The following is an 18,646-nucleotide window of genomic DNA, read 5'->3' on the forward strand; positions in this document are numbered from 1 at the left end:
TGGGTCTTCAATTTTGTTTCATTGATCCACGGGTCTATTCTTGTGTCAGTACCATGTGTTTTTTAGGACTATAGCTGTATAATATAATTTAAAATCTGGTATAGTAATCCATGCAGCATTGCTCTTAGTGCTCAGGGTTGCTTTGGCTATCCAAGGTCTTTTGTGCTTCCGTATGTATCTTAGGATGGTTTTTTTGGCATCGCATTAAATCTATAAATGGCTTTTGGGTGGATGGTCATTTTCACAATATTAATTCATCCAATCCATGAGCATGGGAGGGCCTTCCATCTTCTTGTGTCTTCCTTAATATCTTTCTTTAAAGATTTAAAATTTTCCTTGAAGAGGTTTTTGAAATCTTTGGTCAGGTGTATTTGGACGTTTTTTTTGTTTTTCTTTTCAAGGTGATGTGAAAGGGAGGGTTTCCATGTACTGTTTCCCTGATTGCTTGTTATTATTTTATAGAAAGGCTACAGACTTTTGTAGATTAATTTTGTAACCTGCACCTTTCCTGAAAGTGTTAATCATTTCTAGGAGTTTTCTGATGAAATTTTTGGCATCTCTTAGATATAATACCATATTGTCTACAAAAAAAGGATAATTTGGTCTCTCCTTTTCCAATTAGTGCTCTTTTAATTTCTGTCTCTTGTGTTATTGCTCTTGCAAGAGTTTCAAGCACTATGTTAAAAAGGAGTGGAGATAGTGGACATCCATGTCTGGTACCTGATTTTAATGAGAATTCTTTCAATTTTTCTCCATTTAGACTGAGGTTGGCTGTGGGTTTGTAGTATATGGCTTTAATTATGTTGAGGTATGTTCCCTCCAGTCCAACTCCCTCTAGCACTTGAATATAAATGCATGTTGAGTTTTGACAAAGGCCTTCTCTGCATCTACTGAGATGACCATATGGTTTTTGTCTTTGAGATCTGTCTTTTATAATAAATTAATATTGCATATAGATCTTCTTTAAATGCTGTAAATCCATCTGCTGTAAATCCATCTATTCCTGTGCTTTTTTTAGTTGGGAGGTTTTGTATTGCTGTTTCAATTTCCTTATGTGTTGTGGGTCTGTTTAAGTTGTTGACCTCTTCTTGGTTTAGTTTGGTGAGCTCATGCTTTTAGGTGCCCATCCGTTTCTTTTAGGTTTTCAAATTTAGTAGTATATAGGCTTTTAAAGTATTCCCTTATAATGTTCTGGATCTTTTTGGTGTCTGTTGGGATGTTTCCCCATTCCTCTCTGATTTTGTTGATTTGGATTAGCTCTTTCTTTCTTTTGGTTAACTTGGCTAAGGGTCTGTCTATCTTGTTCAACCTTGCAAAGAACCAGCTCTAAGGTTCACTGATTTTTTTTGATACTCTTTTCTTTGTTTCTGTTTCATTAATTTCTCCTCTTATTTTTGTTATTTCTTCTCATCTACTAGGTTTGATGTTGGTTTGTTCTTGCCTTTCCCGAGTCTTGAATTATGCTGTCAAGTCATCTCCATGTGCTGCGCTTAGAGGTGTACACTTCCCTCTAGGGACCGCTTTCAACATGTCCCAGAGGTTTTGTTGTGTTGTATTGTTCTTTTCATTTAATTCCAGGAATACTTTTATTTCTTTCTTAATTTCTCCTTTGACCCATTCATCATTCAGGAGTATGTTGTTTAATCTCCATGTGTTCATGTAGTTACTAGGGTTTCTTCCAGTGTTGATTTTAAGCTTCATTGCATTTTGGTCTGATAGAATGCATGGAATTACTTCAGTCTTTTTGTATTTGTTGAGGTTTGTTTTGTGCCCCAGTATGTGGTTGATTTTGGAGAAAGTTCCATGGGGCACTGATTAGAAAGTATATTCTTTGGTGCTTGTGTGGAATATTTGGTAGATGTTTGTTAGGTCCATTTGATGTATGGTATTGTTTAATTCAGATGTCTCTCTGTTAATTCTCTGTCCTGTTGACCTATCTAATGGAGTCAATGGGGTATTGAAGTCCCCTACTATTAATGATTTCTGATTAATCTGGGTCTTAAAGTCCTGTAGTACTGTTTTTATGATGTTGAGTGCACCAGAGTTTGGTGAATATTCATGATTGTAATATCTTCTTAGTCAATTGTTCCTTTGATCAGAATGAAGTGGCTGGCTTTATCTCTTCTGATTAGTTTTATTTTGAAGTCTATTTTGTCAGATACTAGAATTGTAACTCCTGCTTTTTTCTTAGTACCATTTTCTTGGAATATTTTTTCCATCCTTTGACCTTCAAGTAGTGCCTGTCTTTGAAAGTGAAATGGGTTTCTTGCAAACAGCAAAAAGATGGGTTTCATTTCTTAATCCATTCAACTACTCTGTGTCTTTTGACTGGGGAGTTCAGTCCATTGATATTTAAAGTTTTTAATGAAGGATGTGCATTGATGCCTGTCATTTTGATTTCCATTCGCATTTTTTATGTAACTGTGCGTTTCCACTGTTATACCTTCATTGGGTTTCTTTTTGTTACCCCTTGGGGTAAGTCATTCCTTTCTTCAGCTCTTTGTATTGCTTTAAGAACTCTCTGAAGGGCTGATTTTGTGGACATGAATTCTTTCAGCCTGTTTATGTCATGTAAGATTTTCCTTTCCTCTTCAACTATAATAGACGTTTTGGCTGGGTAAAGTAATCTGGGTTGGCATCTGGGGTCATTTAGAACTGGGAATACTTTGGCCCAGGCTCTTCTGGCTTTCATAGTTTGCACTGAAAAGTCAGGTACAATTCTGATGGGTTTTCCTTTATATGTGTCTTGTTTTTCTTTTGCAGCTTTCAATATTCTCTCTTTGTTTTATACGTTTAGTGTTTTTACTATGGTGTGCTGTGGAGAGTTTCTTTTCTGGTTCTGTCTTTTTGGAGTTCTATGTGCTTCTCGTATTTATATGGGCATGTCTTTCTTTAACTTGGGAAATTTTCTTCTATAATCCTGTTGAAGATCTAGTTCATACCCATTATCCTGAGATTCTTCTCCTTCCTCTATGCCTATGATGTGTAAGTTTGGTCTTTTTATGGTGCCACACAGTTCCTGTGTATTCCAGTCTTGTGTTTTCTTAAATTTTTCATAATCTTTGCTTGAGTGGTCTAATTTGTCCACTTTATCTTCCAGTCTTGATATTTTGTTTTTCATTTCATTCATCCTATTGGTAAGGCTTTCGCCAGTCATTTCTAATTGGCTTATTGAGTGTTTCACTTCCTTCTTCATTTCAGCCTGAGTATTCCTCAATATTCTAACTCTTTTCTGAATTCATTCAGAAGTTTATTCCTATCTTCTTTCAGTTCTTTGATTTGTGTGTTCTTTAAATTCATTGATTTCTTTTGTCATGTTTATAATTCTTTTGAATTCCATGTCCTGTGTTATCTCTAGGGGTTTCTCATTATACTCCTCTATAGGACTGTTGGTACTTGGTGAGGATATATTATTTGGGTTTTTCATGTTATTTTTTCGCTCTGACTTTGACATGTGGATTTCTTTTGTAGTTTCTTATTCTTATGTGTGGCTCAAGCCTTCCTTTGTTGAGTTTAGGTCTGCTTTTCTTTGTAAACTTTATGTGCCTTTGTGGTTTACTTGTTGGGCATGAAAAGCTGGTTGGTGTACGCTTCAGGTTCTCTCTTTTGATTTTATATTGGAGGGGCCAGATGGGTTTAGTCCTGTTGCTCAAGATTTCCCCCAGAGGCCCAAGTCAGATGAGGATCAGATGCTCTTAGGCTTTCTCCTGAGGTCTGGATCCCTTTAGTCAGCAGTAACAGTACAATTTGTGAGGATTTCTAGGTAGAGGTAGGATTCAGGACTCTCAGATAGTCAGGGAAGGAGGCTGGTCTCAGGAATCCAGAGGAAGCAGGGAAGGAAGCTGGTCTCAGGAATCCAGGTTGGGGGTGGGACAGCCCAGGATGAAAGCAGGTCTCAGGTATGGATAGGCAAGGTGGGGGAAGGGGACAGGCTTTGAGGACACCAAGGGACTAGACTGAGGAATTGGGTTGGTCTGGGTGCAAAGGATCAGGAAGCAGTGAGGAATTTAGGCCAAGAGGGTAGTTCAGAAGTCTGGGATGCCAAGAGAAGAAATGGGCCAGTGCCCTTGCTAGGAGGAAAGATGGGGTGGGGGAGCTAGGAGCATGAATGAGGTTGTGGGAGTCTTCAGCAGCTCTTCTAAGCATAGTAATTACTATACAATCTTAGGTTTATACACACATGCTCTGGACCTTAGGAAATTTTAAATGATTTTCCAATTGGTTTGGCTGTGTAATTGTTGGCTTTCCGTTTGGGCATATTTTAAAGTCTTACATAAAATATAGATGTATTTACATGTTAGTGTGAGTATAGGCAAAAAATCACGTTATTTTCCTTCTAGACTTTTTAACTACCATTCATTCAGCCTTGTAAGTAGGTTTTTTTTTTTTTTTAAAAAAATCTTGAATTATATAAAGTTTTTCCACCATGGGACCAATAAGCCAATGACATTATCATTTCTATAAGCAAAGCAAACTAGAAGGTGAAACTACTTTACTATGAAGTGTTTGGGTTCAGTGTGCTCAATATTATATATAGTAAAAATCTGTTTTATAAACAAAGACTTCAGATGGTGATAGGATTAGCATCTTTAATTCATTATTTAAACTATATGTTTGTCTTTAATTTTTAGATTTTATTCATCACATTAATGATACAGACACTATACTGAGAACCAATAATAGCAACCCTGGTAAGTAGCTCAGAATTGTTTCTTTATTTCCCATCCTGCTCCAAAAAGGCTTAAAAAATAGAACCTATGACCCCATTTTAGGTAAATGGTGAGGGGAAAATTGTTAACATTATGTTACTAAATTGTTGGTAATCAGTGTGTTTCAAAATAGGTAAACTCCAGAAAGGATTGTGTTAATGTGAGCTAGGCACTATTTAGTTCATATAGGTTGGGCATTCCTAACTGAAAGATCTGAAATTTGAAATGCTCCAAAATGAGATGGCCAAGAGGGCTGGGAATGTAGGATACATGAGGCCCTGAGGTGATCCTCAGCACTGCAAAAACAAAACAAAACCAAAATTAGAGTCATGATGTGTAAGCTAGTAAGGTCTACACAAATATTCTAAGATCTGAAATACTTCTAGTATAAGCATTTCAGATAAGAAATACTCAGCCTGTCTTATATAGCTTTGGACTGTATCCAAAGTATCCATATTTGCCTATGAATCATCAATATTTTCAAGAACTGTTTTCACTTCTAATTGTGTTGGATGTCTAGAAGCATAGTTGTCAGGTTTTTGGTGGTGCTATTGTGGCTGCAAGTATGGTTGTTGTTACAGCTGCAGTTGCTGCTGTTGTTTGCAATTCTGGGAGTCAAACTCAGGGCCTCCCACATGCTAGGCACTCTCTTGCTGAGCTATATCCCCAGCCCTCAGTTTGTTAACTTCATTTTAGATGTGTATTGCTAACATGAAAGCTATACTCATTTATAGCATAAAAATAACTTCCTGATAATATACAGAGACTAATAAGTAAATATGGAAAAATAAGTTGAAACTGGCTCCAAAATAGCCCAATTTCTTAGTAAAGTTTCATTTATTTATTAAAAATAAATGCTTGGCTATGATTTAATGGTAGAGCATCTGCCTAGCATATGAGAGGCCCTAGTTTTGATCCCAGAACCATTTAAAAAAGGTTTTTTAGAAAGTCATAAAAATAGGACCAGTGGGATGGCTCTGAAAGTAATGGTGCTTGTTGCCAAGCCCGACAACCTGAATTTGATCTTGGGGACCCACATGGTGGAAGAAAAAAACTGATTCCTGCGAGTTGTCCTCTGACCTCCATACACTTGCTATGACATGCACATTCACATTCACAATAAATAAATAGATAGATAGATAGATAGATAGATAGATAGATAGATAGATAGATAGATAGATAGATAGATAGATAAATAGATAAATAGATAAATAGATAGATAGATAGATAGATAGATAGATAGATAGTAGATAAATAAATAAATAAATAAATGTTGAGAGGAGGAGGAAGAAGAGGAAAAAAAGAAAGAGAAAAAAAAACCATAGTTCTTAGGCTATCATCTAGACTCTTGGGCTACTAGCAAATGTGATAGACCCTAGAATTGCTTTGGATTGCTAGAATCCAAGGTTCCATTTTCATCAGTGATCGGGTTTTGATGTGGTACCATGGCAGCTTTTTCAGGTATTTCTACTTTTAATTCCTTATGGCATAAATTTTATTTTTTATTAAATAAAAAGAAGAAGAGAAATTGACAAGATGACTCAACAAGTAAAGGTACTTGCCACTAAGCCTGACAACCTGAATTTGATCCCCAAGACCCACTTGGTGGAAAGAGATAACTGAATCTGGAGTGTTGTCTCTCTGACCTCCACATGTGTGCTGTGATGCACACACATAAGCACATGTGCACACACAGATTAATTTATTAGTGTAATAACATTTTAAAGAAAAAGTCTGTTTGGCCTTTGTATTAGTACAACAATCACTCTGAATGATATTTCTTATATTATTTTATAAATACAATGAGATATCAACCCAGTATTTTCTGTCCAGCAATGGGGCCAACAAATATTTGATGGACTCTGTCTCTTATTTTTAGTACAAAATTTTCTAAGATCCCCTCACCTTTCATTATTTATATGTAGGTGAAAGATTCCTAATGTACCTACATATGCATTTGTTGTCATAGTTGAGCAAGTGTCAGTCTCTGTGCACATTGATTTTTCTGGGTTTTGTGGTCTTCTCTAATATGGCATTTTACTGTTGCAGTGATTTGTCCAAGTGCTGGGAGTGGCAGCCATCCTGACAACAGCTCCATGATCTTCTACACTAATGATACAGAGGTCCAACAGTTTGAAAAGTGGTGGAATAAGTCCAAGACAGTGCCTTTCTACCTTATAGGACTTCTCTTGCCACTGCTCAATTTCAAATCTCCTTCGTTTTTTTCGAAGTTTAATATCCTAGGTAAGGCATGATGTTGCACTGTGGAACATGATGTTGCACCTGGAACCTTATTAGTCTGACCAGGGAGAGTTGCCTTCCAGCCTGTTCATTTGTGTTTAATTCATTCGATCATATGACACCCTGTTTTAAAAAAAAAAAAATTTTGTGTACAAGTGTTTTGTCTGCATGTATATAATAAGTACAGCTATGCATGCAATACCCACAGAAGCTAGAAGAGGGTGTCAGATCTTCTGGAACTGGAGTTATAGATGATTGTTAGCCACCATGTGGGTTCTGGAAACTGACTCTGGGTCCTTTGCAAGAGTAGCCAGTTTCATCTTAACTACTGAGCTATCTCTCCAGCCCCAACACCCTGCTTTTCTTTGCTCTGTATTTTCTGTGAAGGTTGGCACAAAAAAATGTAGATGACCATTACAGCTTCCTTTTTGCTGTTATTTTGTTTTGTTTTGGTTTTTGTGACATGAGTTACTAGGTTTCCCATTCTAGTCTTATTTCTTGTCAGAATACAGCTAGAGGAAATAAAAAATTTGAGGAAGAATCACATGGAAACACTGGAACCTGCTAAAGGAAATTATAGAATTCTCATCCTGGGATCCATTTAAGAGTATATTATACAGCCAGGCGTGGCGGCATATGCCTTTAGTCCCAGCACTTGGGAGGCAGAGGCAGGTGGATCTCTGTGAGTTCAAGGCCAGCCTGGTCTACATAGTGAGTTCCAGGACAGCTGGGACTACAGGGAGACCCTGTCTCAAAAAGACCCCCCAAAAAAAGGTATATTATGTAACCAGGCATGGTAACACATACCAGTAATCCTAGCACTGGGGAGGTAGAGGCAGAAGGATCAGGAATTCAAGGTTATCCTTGGCTACACTGAGAGTTTGAACTACATAAGACCATTGAGAGGGGGAGTACTGCACAAATTCTCATCCAAGTTTAAACTTAGGAGATACTTCTGTAGCTCATTTTTTTTTTTTCTGATTGATTGATTGATACAGTCCTGGGGATCAAATTCAGAGCCTTAAAAACAAAAACAAACAAAAACCAGGCCCTTGTACATTCTGGCCACATACTCTACTACTGTGTCACTCCCTGCCCTAGGTTTATTATGCTTTTCTCAATTCCTCAGGTTGTTTTCTCACTGCACTATTTCCTCCTTAAAGGAATAGATCTCTTTCAGAAATCACTGAAGGTCTGATTTTCAGAAATCACTGAAGGACTATTTTTCAGAACCTTGTTTTTTAGAAATCACTGAAGGACTATTTTTGACCCTATTTAAGTTGACAAAAAGAGTCCCTGGTGAAAGCTCAAAGCTGGTTAACTAAAGAAAATACAAGGATACAACTTATAAAGAATTATTAGGTCCAAACAGACTGTAGAATTTTAACTCCTCGCTATAGATCTCCAGGTAGTCAGCTGGTAGTATACAATAATCAAATTATCCATCACATCAAGGAACTAGGAGGTACAGATCCAAAATATAGATGGATTCCCAGGCAATAAAAGGAAAGGGCAGATAATTCTCTATGCCTGTCTGCCACAGAGCAGGGTTCTCTGTAATCTATCTAGCCTAAACGCAGAGAGAATGAAGAACTCTGTTACATAAGCTCGGCTGTTTTCATCCATTCTGAATCAGCTCATCTCTAAACCCACAGTCCAGCTTATAGAGCTCATTTGTGGTTTCCTGATGTACTTGCCCACTTTCCAGTGGAACAAGTCTTTCAAAAGCATATAAACTTATAGAAGAATTTGCTCAGTGGGCACAGCCATCATCAGACTTCCAACCAGATTGGTTATTCTCCAGCTTCTTAAGGATGTTTTGCTTTTGTCCTTTTCTTTGATATTTTCCCCTTTAGAACTGTAACTCTAGCAACATTAGTTTCTAGGGCATTCAGAAACATAAGCTCTGACTATGCTCCATAATGTCTATATTTACTTCCTCAAGGAATAATTCTGGGCTGAGGATGTAGCTCAGTAAGTGATTACTTGCCTAGCATGTACCAGCAAAGTTCTGAGTTTGATTCCCAATACAGCAAAATCAATTTTAAATATTGAACAGTAATAATCCTCTAACGTCTACATTACTGAAAACTGTATAACCAGAGCTTCAGGTAGCTACTAACTTGATTGTTCATGGCTTATTTGGTTTATGAGCATCTCTCTAAAATGTTTATTATTTACATTTACTACCTTTCTTTTCTTTTTTCTTTTTATATTTTTAAAATTTTTATTTTATGTGTATGAATGTTTCCCTGAATGTATGTTTGTGCATCACATGTGTATCTGGTGCCCACAGAGGCCAGAAGTGGGCACCAGATCCCTGGAACATGGTAGTTGTAAGCAACTATGTGGTGGTGGGAACTGAGCCCAGGTCTTCTGCAAGAGCAGAAAATGCCCTTAGCCACTGAGTCATCTCTCCCAGCCCCCTTTCTTTTCTTTTCTTTTCCTTTTCTTTTCTTCTTTCCTTTTTGGTTTTTGTTTTTTTGATGTCTTCATGGCTTTTTATTTGTTTGTTTGTTTATTTATTATTTATTGAGACAGGGTCTCACTATGTAGCTCTGGCTGCTAGAACTGGCTATGTAGATCAGGCTGGCCTAAAACTCCCAGAGAGCCACCTGCCTCTGCCTTCAGTGCTGGGATTAAAGATGTGCACCACCACACCTGGTCTCAGCCCCTTTACTTTCTTATCTCGTATTTACTACTGTGATAGACTTTTCCAGTTTATTGGGTGTCTCCCAATACCTAAAATAAAATAAAAGCTAGTGTCATTTTTTTTTCTTGTGTAACTTGAAAGTTTTGTAATGGACTCTACTTGTTTCTTCTACCAGATTCATAAATAAACTAAGCAGTTTCCATTCAGCAACACGAGGTTCCTTGATCTGGATTTTCTTAGGCTTACTAAGCGTAGTGTTTTGTTTCATTTTCTAATAACTCATCAGGCTAATTTCTTTTCTTTAGAGTTCAGCTAGGCTTTAAAAGTGAGATTAATCAATGAAGATAATAATTTTTCCACAGTCTTGATTTTTAAAGTAGTCTGTACAACACACAAAGATAATAAATGGTTTCTGGGGGCTTTTCTGTTTTTGTTTTTTTTTTCTTACAGGTACAGTATCTGTTCTCTATTTGATTTTTCTTGTTACCTTGAAGGCTATTCGCTTGGGATTTCATTTGGAATTTCATTGGTTTGTGCCAACAGAATTTTTTGTACCAGGTGAGTTGTTTGGCAAAATAGAAAATAAGTGAATTATAATGTGTTCTGTAAGTTAACTATTATCATATGTTATTCTAAAACAAATGCAAGATGAATGTGATAACTCTGGCTTGTAATTCTAGCACTTGGGAGGCTAAGACAGGATTGCCATGAGTTCTAGGCCAGCCTGGGCTGTACAGTGAGTACCTGTCTCAAAAAAAAAACAAAACCAAAAATGAATAAGTAAAACAGCAGTGCTATCTGCATATTTTTATTATTGCTGTTACAAAAACAGGACTAAAATTGAGATTTCTGTAGATTTCGTGCAGCTAGTGAGCAATAACCAGAGCTTGATACCATTTTCTACTTGACACCCGAAGTTCATTTCATTTATAATGCAGTTGAAACATCAAGAACTCATTCTCTAGACCTTCCTAAGGAACAGACACTTAGAATGGCAGAGGCTCAGAACATAGTGCTGCATGGCCGTAATGCTGCCCATTAAAAATCATTGTTCCTCATATGGGTTTTTCTCTTTTTTACTATTACTGTTTTTCAGGCTAAAATTGATTATTAAACTGTTTCTTTCCCCTCCTTTGTTGGTCAGAGGATTATAACTTGGCAATTTTAACTTGGCAATTTAGTTTTTACCCAATTTAGAATACGGGGGACATGATAGAAGTACACAAATAAGAAGCGAGGTTGAAAACTGGAAGTGATACAAATATCTTGAAAACTAATTATGAGAAAATAGTATACAATTCTGTTGTTGGTTTAGAAAGACCGCTTTTTTTCCATTCTTTAGCCATTGATTCAGGTTGCTAGAATTTCAAGTCACTATTTAGTATCTAGTGTTACTTCCTGAAATGTGTAGTTGAAGTTTTCTATCTCCCTATTTCTCGCTTTGTTAAAATAGTCCAGGTTTTCAAAATACATGGAGTAAATAATCATTGGAAGTTGTTGTTTATGTTACCTTGGCTACTTGTTTTCAGAATATTTAATAATATTTGATTTTTCATTTATATTAGAAGTCCACAAAGACTAAATTCAGTCAAGTAGATTCAGGATGGGGCTGGAGAGATGTCCCAACAGTTAAGAGCACTGGTTTCTCTTGCAGAGGATCCAGGTTTGATTCCCAGCACCCACATTGTGGCTAACAACTGTCCATAACTCCAGTTCCAGGAGAGCTGACACCATCTTCTGGCCTCTGCGGGGCATTGCACACACATGGTGCACTTGCATACATGTAGACAAAACACTCATACACATAAAAATAAATAAAATATTTAAAAATAAGTAAATAAACTTTAAAAAAATAAGTAAATAGGGAAAGGATAAGCAATTATTTGGGAAACAGTAAAGAAAAATACTAAAATAAATGGAAAGTCATTCATTTCATTTAGCTTCAAATTTAAATGTTATGAAGGGGAAATTATAAGGATTAAACAAGGTTTATTTTCATAGTTAGGGTCCTAAAATTACTCTATTGTTATTAAATAATTTCTTAAGAATGAAAATGTGCCTTACATGTTTTCTGCAGAGATTAATTAAAAATCAGAATATTGGAGAGGATGAGGCTTTACGGACTAAGTAGAAGTCACATAATCTTCCAGTTCTGGTGGAATATTTGCTTATGTATTCTCATTTCTTTTTAAATTTTTAAATTACATTTGTTTATTTATTGGAAGGGTGCACAACATACATGTAGAGGTCAGAGGACAACTTACAGGAGTCAATTCTCTTTCCACTCTGTGATCCCTAGTGATCGAATTCAATTCATCAGGCTGAGCAACAGGTACCTTTAGCCACTGAGCATCTTGCTGGTCCTGTATTATTATTTCTAAAATTCCACTTTTTAGTTAATCCCATCATCAGCCTTTCTTCCAGGTAGTTGGTAAAATAAATATATACTACTACTACATGTTTTATTCTACTCTTTCTTGTCTACTCAAATACTTTACTTTTTATACTTAGCCATTTCTTTTCTCCTAAACATGTTCATGTTTCCTCTCCTGAGCTATGCCTGTCCATATAGAAACTTACCTCCCAATCTAAGAAAGAAAACTTGATGTGGTCCCATATCAGACTCTAACTATTGCCTCCCTATAAAGAAACTTTTTAGAAGAGTTGCTTGTACTCACTCTCCAACTCCTTTGATTTTGCCATGAATTTTCTGCTGTCAGGCTTTTGCCCCAGCCACCCTGCTGTCATCAGTGATTCTTCCTTGCTAAATAGAATGACCAGTCCTCACTCCTTGTATACAACCTGTCAGTAGCACAGAGCATAACTGGTCATTCCTTCCATTTTATCACACTCTCTTTACTTCCAAAACTCCATTCTTTCTTCAATGTAACTGACTTCTCTTCAAATTTCTGATCCCTAAATGATAGAGTAATCCAAGCATTTAAGCCTCTTTTCTCCGTCCTTATCCCCTAAGTATACCATGTAGTCAACTGGCTTTATACATTGGCTTATGGTAACCTGTACCAGCACTCATATGGTAGCATTTATCTGATGGCTAAAACAATTAACACAATTGTTTGCTTAGGCAGGGTCTCTCTATGTAGCCGAGACTAGCCTCAAACTTAAGACCATACATAGTCTTGCCTTGGTCTCCTCAGTGCTGGGATTGTAGGCATGTGTCACCATGCCCAGCAAGTTAATGCCTTTTCATATATGTTCATTGGACATTTGGATTTGTTCTTTTGTGGTGTTCTTCTTTAAATCATTTTCCATTTTTCTATTTGTCTTTTTTAGTTGATTTGCAGTTCTTTATATATTTTAGATAAGAGTCAGATGTATGTATTGAAATTTATCTTCTCCAACTACCTCCTAGTATTTGGAATAAAACACAGGCCTTGCACATGCTAGGCCAACACTACCACTAAGCTCCTTCCCCAGCCTTGGCTTGCATTCTCTCTTGAAAATGCCAAAAGAATAAAGTAAGTATTTTAAAAATGATCCGAAGTTTAGGACTTCTTTAAATCTTTTTGTGAATTTACTTGTCTTCTTTAATTAATTTCTAACAATTGTGATATAAATATTATGTTCCTTGGAATGGCTTATTCCCCCATAAAAAGTTGTATTTTTTTTTTCTTCAGTCTTTTTTGAGACAAGGTCTCCCTGTAGCTGCAGCTGGCCTGGATTAGCTAATGGGGACTAGGCTGGCCTCGAACTCACAGAGATCCACCTGCCTCTGCCTCCCAAGTGCTGGGATTAAAGGCCTGCACCACCACGCCCAGCAACATTATTCATAGTAATCAAAGTAGAAGCAACCCAATGTCTGTCTCTAATGAGTGTGTAAAGTGTGATGTATACATACAGTGGAATAGTATTCACAATAGAAAGGAGTATAGTACTGTGATTATGACCACACATTCAACTCTGAATATACTAAAACACTATTCACTGTATGAGTAAAATAGATATAAATTATATTTTAATAATACTTAAAGAATCTCAGGTTTAAAAAAAAATATTCAAAAAGTATTTTTGTTAATTGCAAAGCCTTAATTTGTAAGGGATCAAGTTCACAATGTGTCTTAGATAGAGACTGATTGCTCTGAGAAACAGAAAAGGTCAGTCAAATTGAAAACTAATAGATCTTAACCAAAACCAGTAGATCTTAACTCTAAAAATAGTTTTAAGTAGAATTTTGACTATATCTATGGCTGAGAGTCCTTCAGTTCATAAATAGTGTTCTTTTTTGTTACATGAGACATTACCCATTGCCCTCCAAGAGGTTATAGTTGAGCAGTAAGACAGTTTGTGAGTTAACACTCATAATATGAAGATATGCACAAGAGATACTGAAGTACAGAGGAAATGCATATAAATGAGAAGGGGCAAAGAGATCTCAGAATGAATCTGTTAAGGGCCAGAAGGAGTGCTGTAAATAAGAAACTGGAGAATTCTCTGGATATGCTGTCAACAGTTAAGGCCTGAAGTAACGTCACTTGTTTAGGAAATTATGAGAATTTGAATGGCTCAAGTGAAATAGTACTTTTGAGAAAACTGTAGGAAATAAGTATTAAGAGGCAAAAGCTAGATTGAAAAGCCTTCTCTTTTTAGCTAAAAATAACTTTGGAGGCCACATGACTTTCTCCAGATTCCTCCACTTGGAAGATAGGCTTTTGTGTCTTCAGGAGACAAGTAGTCTAAAGGAAGAATAGTCCTATAGTTCCCGGCATGAAAATAGAATGCATAATGAAGCTGTCATGGTTAAATGCTATCAGGAGAAGAAAGAGGATGAGGTCAGAGGTGCTGTTCCCTAATTTAGTCTCTGAGTCAACAGACTATCTAGCAAAACAATGATAGTGAAACCTCTATTGGAACCTTGGGCTCAGTTAGTACAGTGCTTGCTAATATGCAAGAGATCCTGGATCTACATAGGCCAGCTGGGGCTGCAGGGAGACCTGGTCTCAAAAAAAAAAAAAATCAAGTAAATTGATTATCTGCATATAATTTTGTCATCTTTTCGAAAATAGTGCTTTTATAATCATGTAAGTATAATTCTGATGTTAGAGTGATCTCAAATTATCAGAAGATTTTTTTTTAAAAAATGGAAATTTCCTCTAATTTATTACTAAAATGATTAAAAAAAAAAAAAAAAAAAAACTAGCAAAGGAAGAATTTGCCCAAGAGAAATGTGCAGTGAATTACATCCATAGATAAAAGATATAGATGAAAGCTAACAGAAACAAACATCATAGAGAATAGAGTAAACCAGGCATGGTGACTCATGCCTGTAATCTCTGTACTTAGGAGGCTGAGGCAGCAGGAAAATTTAAAAAGGAAAACAAATGCCAGGCCTGGTGGCACACATCTTTAATCCCAGCACTTGGGAGGCAGAGGCAGGCAGATCTTTGTGAGTTCCAGGCCAGCCTGGTCTACATAGTGAGTTCCAGGACAGCTGGGGCTACAGGGAGACCCTGTCTCAAAAAAGAGAAAAAAAAAAAAAAAAAAAAAAAAAAAGGAAAAGGAATATAATTTTGTTGCCTTTACCTCCTGACTTCACTTAGAGCTGGTGCTTGACTCTAGTTGTTCTCACTTCCTTTCCTGAAACTGTACAGGGAAGAGTCCATGGGCTTCTCCATTTCTGTTCTTTACACTAAGCTGTCCCAAGAGACGGTTCACTTTGCCACGTGCTTTCCCTCAACCCAGAAGTGTTGTCAAGTAAATTAAGGACTAATTCCATATTAAATTTTTTTACATTATTGTAGACCTCAAAACAGAAATTGGCAATGGTTGTAAAATGTTATTTTTTAAAGTATCTATTACAGAAAATTTAGAAAATATAGATGAGTGGTTAATTTAAAATAAATCCTATCAAACAGGGATAACCACCATTTATATTTTTGTCAACCTCTCTCCAATCTTATTTTTTTTGCATTCATGATCTATATATATATACATGTAAACTTTAAAAAGTAAAAGTGAGACTGAAGAGATGGCTCAGCAGTTTAGAGCACTCGGTGCTCTTGCCGAGGACCCAGGTTCGATTTCCAGTGCCTACATGGAGGCTAACAACCATCCTAACTCCAGTTCCATGGAATCTGACGTCCTCTTCTGACCTCTGAGGGCACTGTACAATACCAGTGCATTTACATACATGAAGGCATTACAGGTGTACATATAAAATAAAAATAAAATATTAAAAATAAAGGCAAAATCATTCCAGACTTGCTATTTGACTCATAAGCATTTACTATAGCATTAATATTTCTCAACATTCAATTATTAAGTTATCAACATAATTTTTTTAATTTTATGTGTTTGAGAGTTTTGCCTGTATGTAACCCTGCACCACATGTGTGCAGTGCCCATGGAGGCCAGAAGAGCATCAGATCTCCTGGACCTGGAGTTACAGATGGTTGTTAACTGCTATGTGGGTGCTGGGAACCAATCCCTGGGTCCTCTGTGAGAGGAGCCATTGTTCTTAACCACTAAGCCATCTCTCCAAGCCCTCAACAACATAATCTTTAAATACTGTATCCCACTGCAAAACCATGTCTTAGTTCAACCAGTCTCCCTTAAGTGGGCATTTATTTGTAATCTTTTTAAGCAATGCAGTTTAGATTTGTCATCTGAGCATTTTAAATGACTAATTCTCCCCTCTGGGATTCTTTTACCAGAGATACTTTTCTGGAAAATTCGGGATTTTAGTCAGACTCAATTTGAATCCCATTCTGGCACGTTCTAGTTGTGGGATCTCAACAAGGAATAACATGAAAGTTACAGAATATATGTTCCTTGATTCCTTTTATTTCTCTTGTAAGTGCCTTGACCAAGTACAGTGCTGACCTTGGAGACTTTATAAACATTTTAATGTTCTTATTCCCTGGGCAAAGCAGAGGCAACTGATGTTATTGGCTGCTAATACTCATTTTCTACTTGCCAGTTCTTAACGTTTTTGTTTTTATCTCTTTCTCCTAGAGATAAGATTTCAGTTTCCACAGCTGACTGGAGTGCTTACTCTTGCTTTCTTTATTCATAATTGTATTATCACACTCTTGAAAAACAACAGGAATCAAGAAAATAATGTGAGTAGTTATCTGAGAAATTGACTTTGGTATTTCCTAAGGATAGACTTCAATGAATGTTTGAAACATTTTCTATTTGGAGTACAATTATGCAATTTGTTTCTGCATCTTAATTTTTTTTTTCTTGAGACAGGGTCTCATTATGTAGCCCTGGCTAGCTCTGCTAACCTGGAACTCACTATGTAGACCAGACTGGCCTCAAACTCAAAGATATCTGCCTCTGCCTCTTGAGTGCTAGGATTAAAGATATGCACCACCATGCCCAACTCTACATCTTAATTTTGAAGCTTAAATTATAAATCAGTGATCAGCAAGCTTCTGAAAATTTTAGGTAGTATTTTGGGCTTTGCAGGCTATATGGTCTTATTACAGTTACCCATCTCTGCTCTTGTGACATGAAAGCAGCCATAGAAACTAAACAAATGTGTAGTGGCTGTGTTTCAGTAAACTTTATTAATAAAAATAGACAATGGGTCATATTTGACCTATAAGCCATAGTTTGACAATCTCTGCTACTGATAATCTACTAAACAGAAAATAAAGAAGTATAACTAATAAACCACTAATGTTAGTAAAAAATTTTAAAAGATCCTAAAGACAGAAAAAAAGGAAACAGAGAACAGATGTGACAAAGAAAATAAATAGCAAAATTACAGATTTAAACCCAATTGCATTGATATTACACGACATATAAATCCAATTAAAAGATAGAAATTGTCAGATTTATTAAAAATGAAATCTGATTACATGATACTGTTAAGAAATTTACTTTAGGGGCTGGAGAGATGGCTCAGTGGTTAAGAACACTGGCTGTTCTTACAGAAGACCTGGGTTCGAATCCCAGCACCCACATGGCAGCTAACAACTGTCTGTCCTCCGCAGGCATTGCATGACACAGGTGCACTTACCTACATGCAGGCAATACACACATACACATAAAAATAATAAATAAAATATAAAAGAAAAAAGAAATTTACTTTAAATATAAAGACATGTCCTAAATACTAACTATAAGAAAAAGAGTCAAAGAAAAGGAGCATAATTTTGTCTTTTCTTTCATGGTGTATGTTTGTATTCAAATTTATGCATATTGAGGTAGCAGGAATCATTTCTGTGGTCTATGAGTCCAATTAGTGTTGTTCCTTTTAGTCAGTGATTGTGAAAGTTGCCATTCCTTTTTTATTCCATTGACCAGTAGTGCAGTGAGAATTGGATGACTGGACACTGATTTGTTGGATATGCTGAATGAGATAGTACCATTAGTCTTCATTATAACTACTTTTTATTTTGTTTAAAATGCTCTAATTTTTGAGGCTAGAGAGATTGCTTAGGGGTTAAGAACACTTGCTGTTCTTCCAGAGGACCTGAGTTTGAGTCACAGCACTCACTTGATGGCTAACAACCTTCCATAACTCCAGTACCAGGGGATCCAACACCCTCTTCTGGCCTCTGCAGGCATTGCATGTACGTGGTTCACTTAACATACATTCAGGCAATACACTCATGCACATAAAATAAAAATAACAAATTTCTTATTTTCTAATAAAACTTTTAAAGAGTAGAGCATCTGTATTAACAAAACACAACTAGTTTTCCAGAGATAAAGAGGAATAATTATGTAATGATTCTTGTGGATCAGTTCATGAAGTATAATAATCCTAAATCTATCTTTACCCAGTGATAGAAATTTAAATTAAGTGAAGTGGGCCAGTGAGGTAGCTCAGTGAATAAAGATATTTCCACCAAGTCTGATAACCTAAGTTCTATCCCTGGGGCCCACATGGTGGAAGGAGAAAGCTAATGCCCCACAAGTTGTCCTCTGACCTTCACATGCATGTCGTGGCATGAATACTCCTAAGAGTGCATGTACATGTGTGCACACAAAGATAAATATAATAAAAAATAAATGAAGTAAAGGTTGAAAAACTGAATATTGGAGCTAAAAAGATAGTTCAGCAGTTAAG

At 36.4% G+C, this 18,646-nt stretch overlaps 1 protein-coding gene across 1 annotated transcript in view; it reads left to right on the forward strand.

The window, feature by feature from the left end:
• The window catches only part of Slc38a9 (solute carrier family 38 member 9), a gene marked incomplete in the record, with an annotated part of 75,149 nt that overhangs the window by 40,691 nt on the left and 15,812 nt on the right, over positions 1-18,646 (forward strand). The window contains 4 exon segments of the mRNA XM_029567057.1: positions 4,632-4,691; positions 6,759-6,953; positions 10,054-10,161; positions 16,576-16,682. Of these exon segments, the coding sequence (XP_029422917.1) occupies positions 4,632-4,691; positions 6,759-6,953; positions 10,054-10,161; positions 16,576-16,682 (470 nt within the window).

The sequence above is a fragment of the Nannospalax galili genome, unplaced genomic scaffold (assembly GCF_000622305.1).
Source record: "Nannospalax galili isolate Female #2095 unplaced genomic scaffold, S.galili_v1.0 scaffold339, whole genome shotgun sequence".
NCBI lineage: Eukaryota > Metazoa > Chordata > Mammalia > Rodentia > Spalacidae > Nannospalax > Nannospalax galili.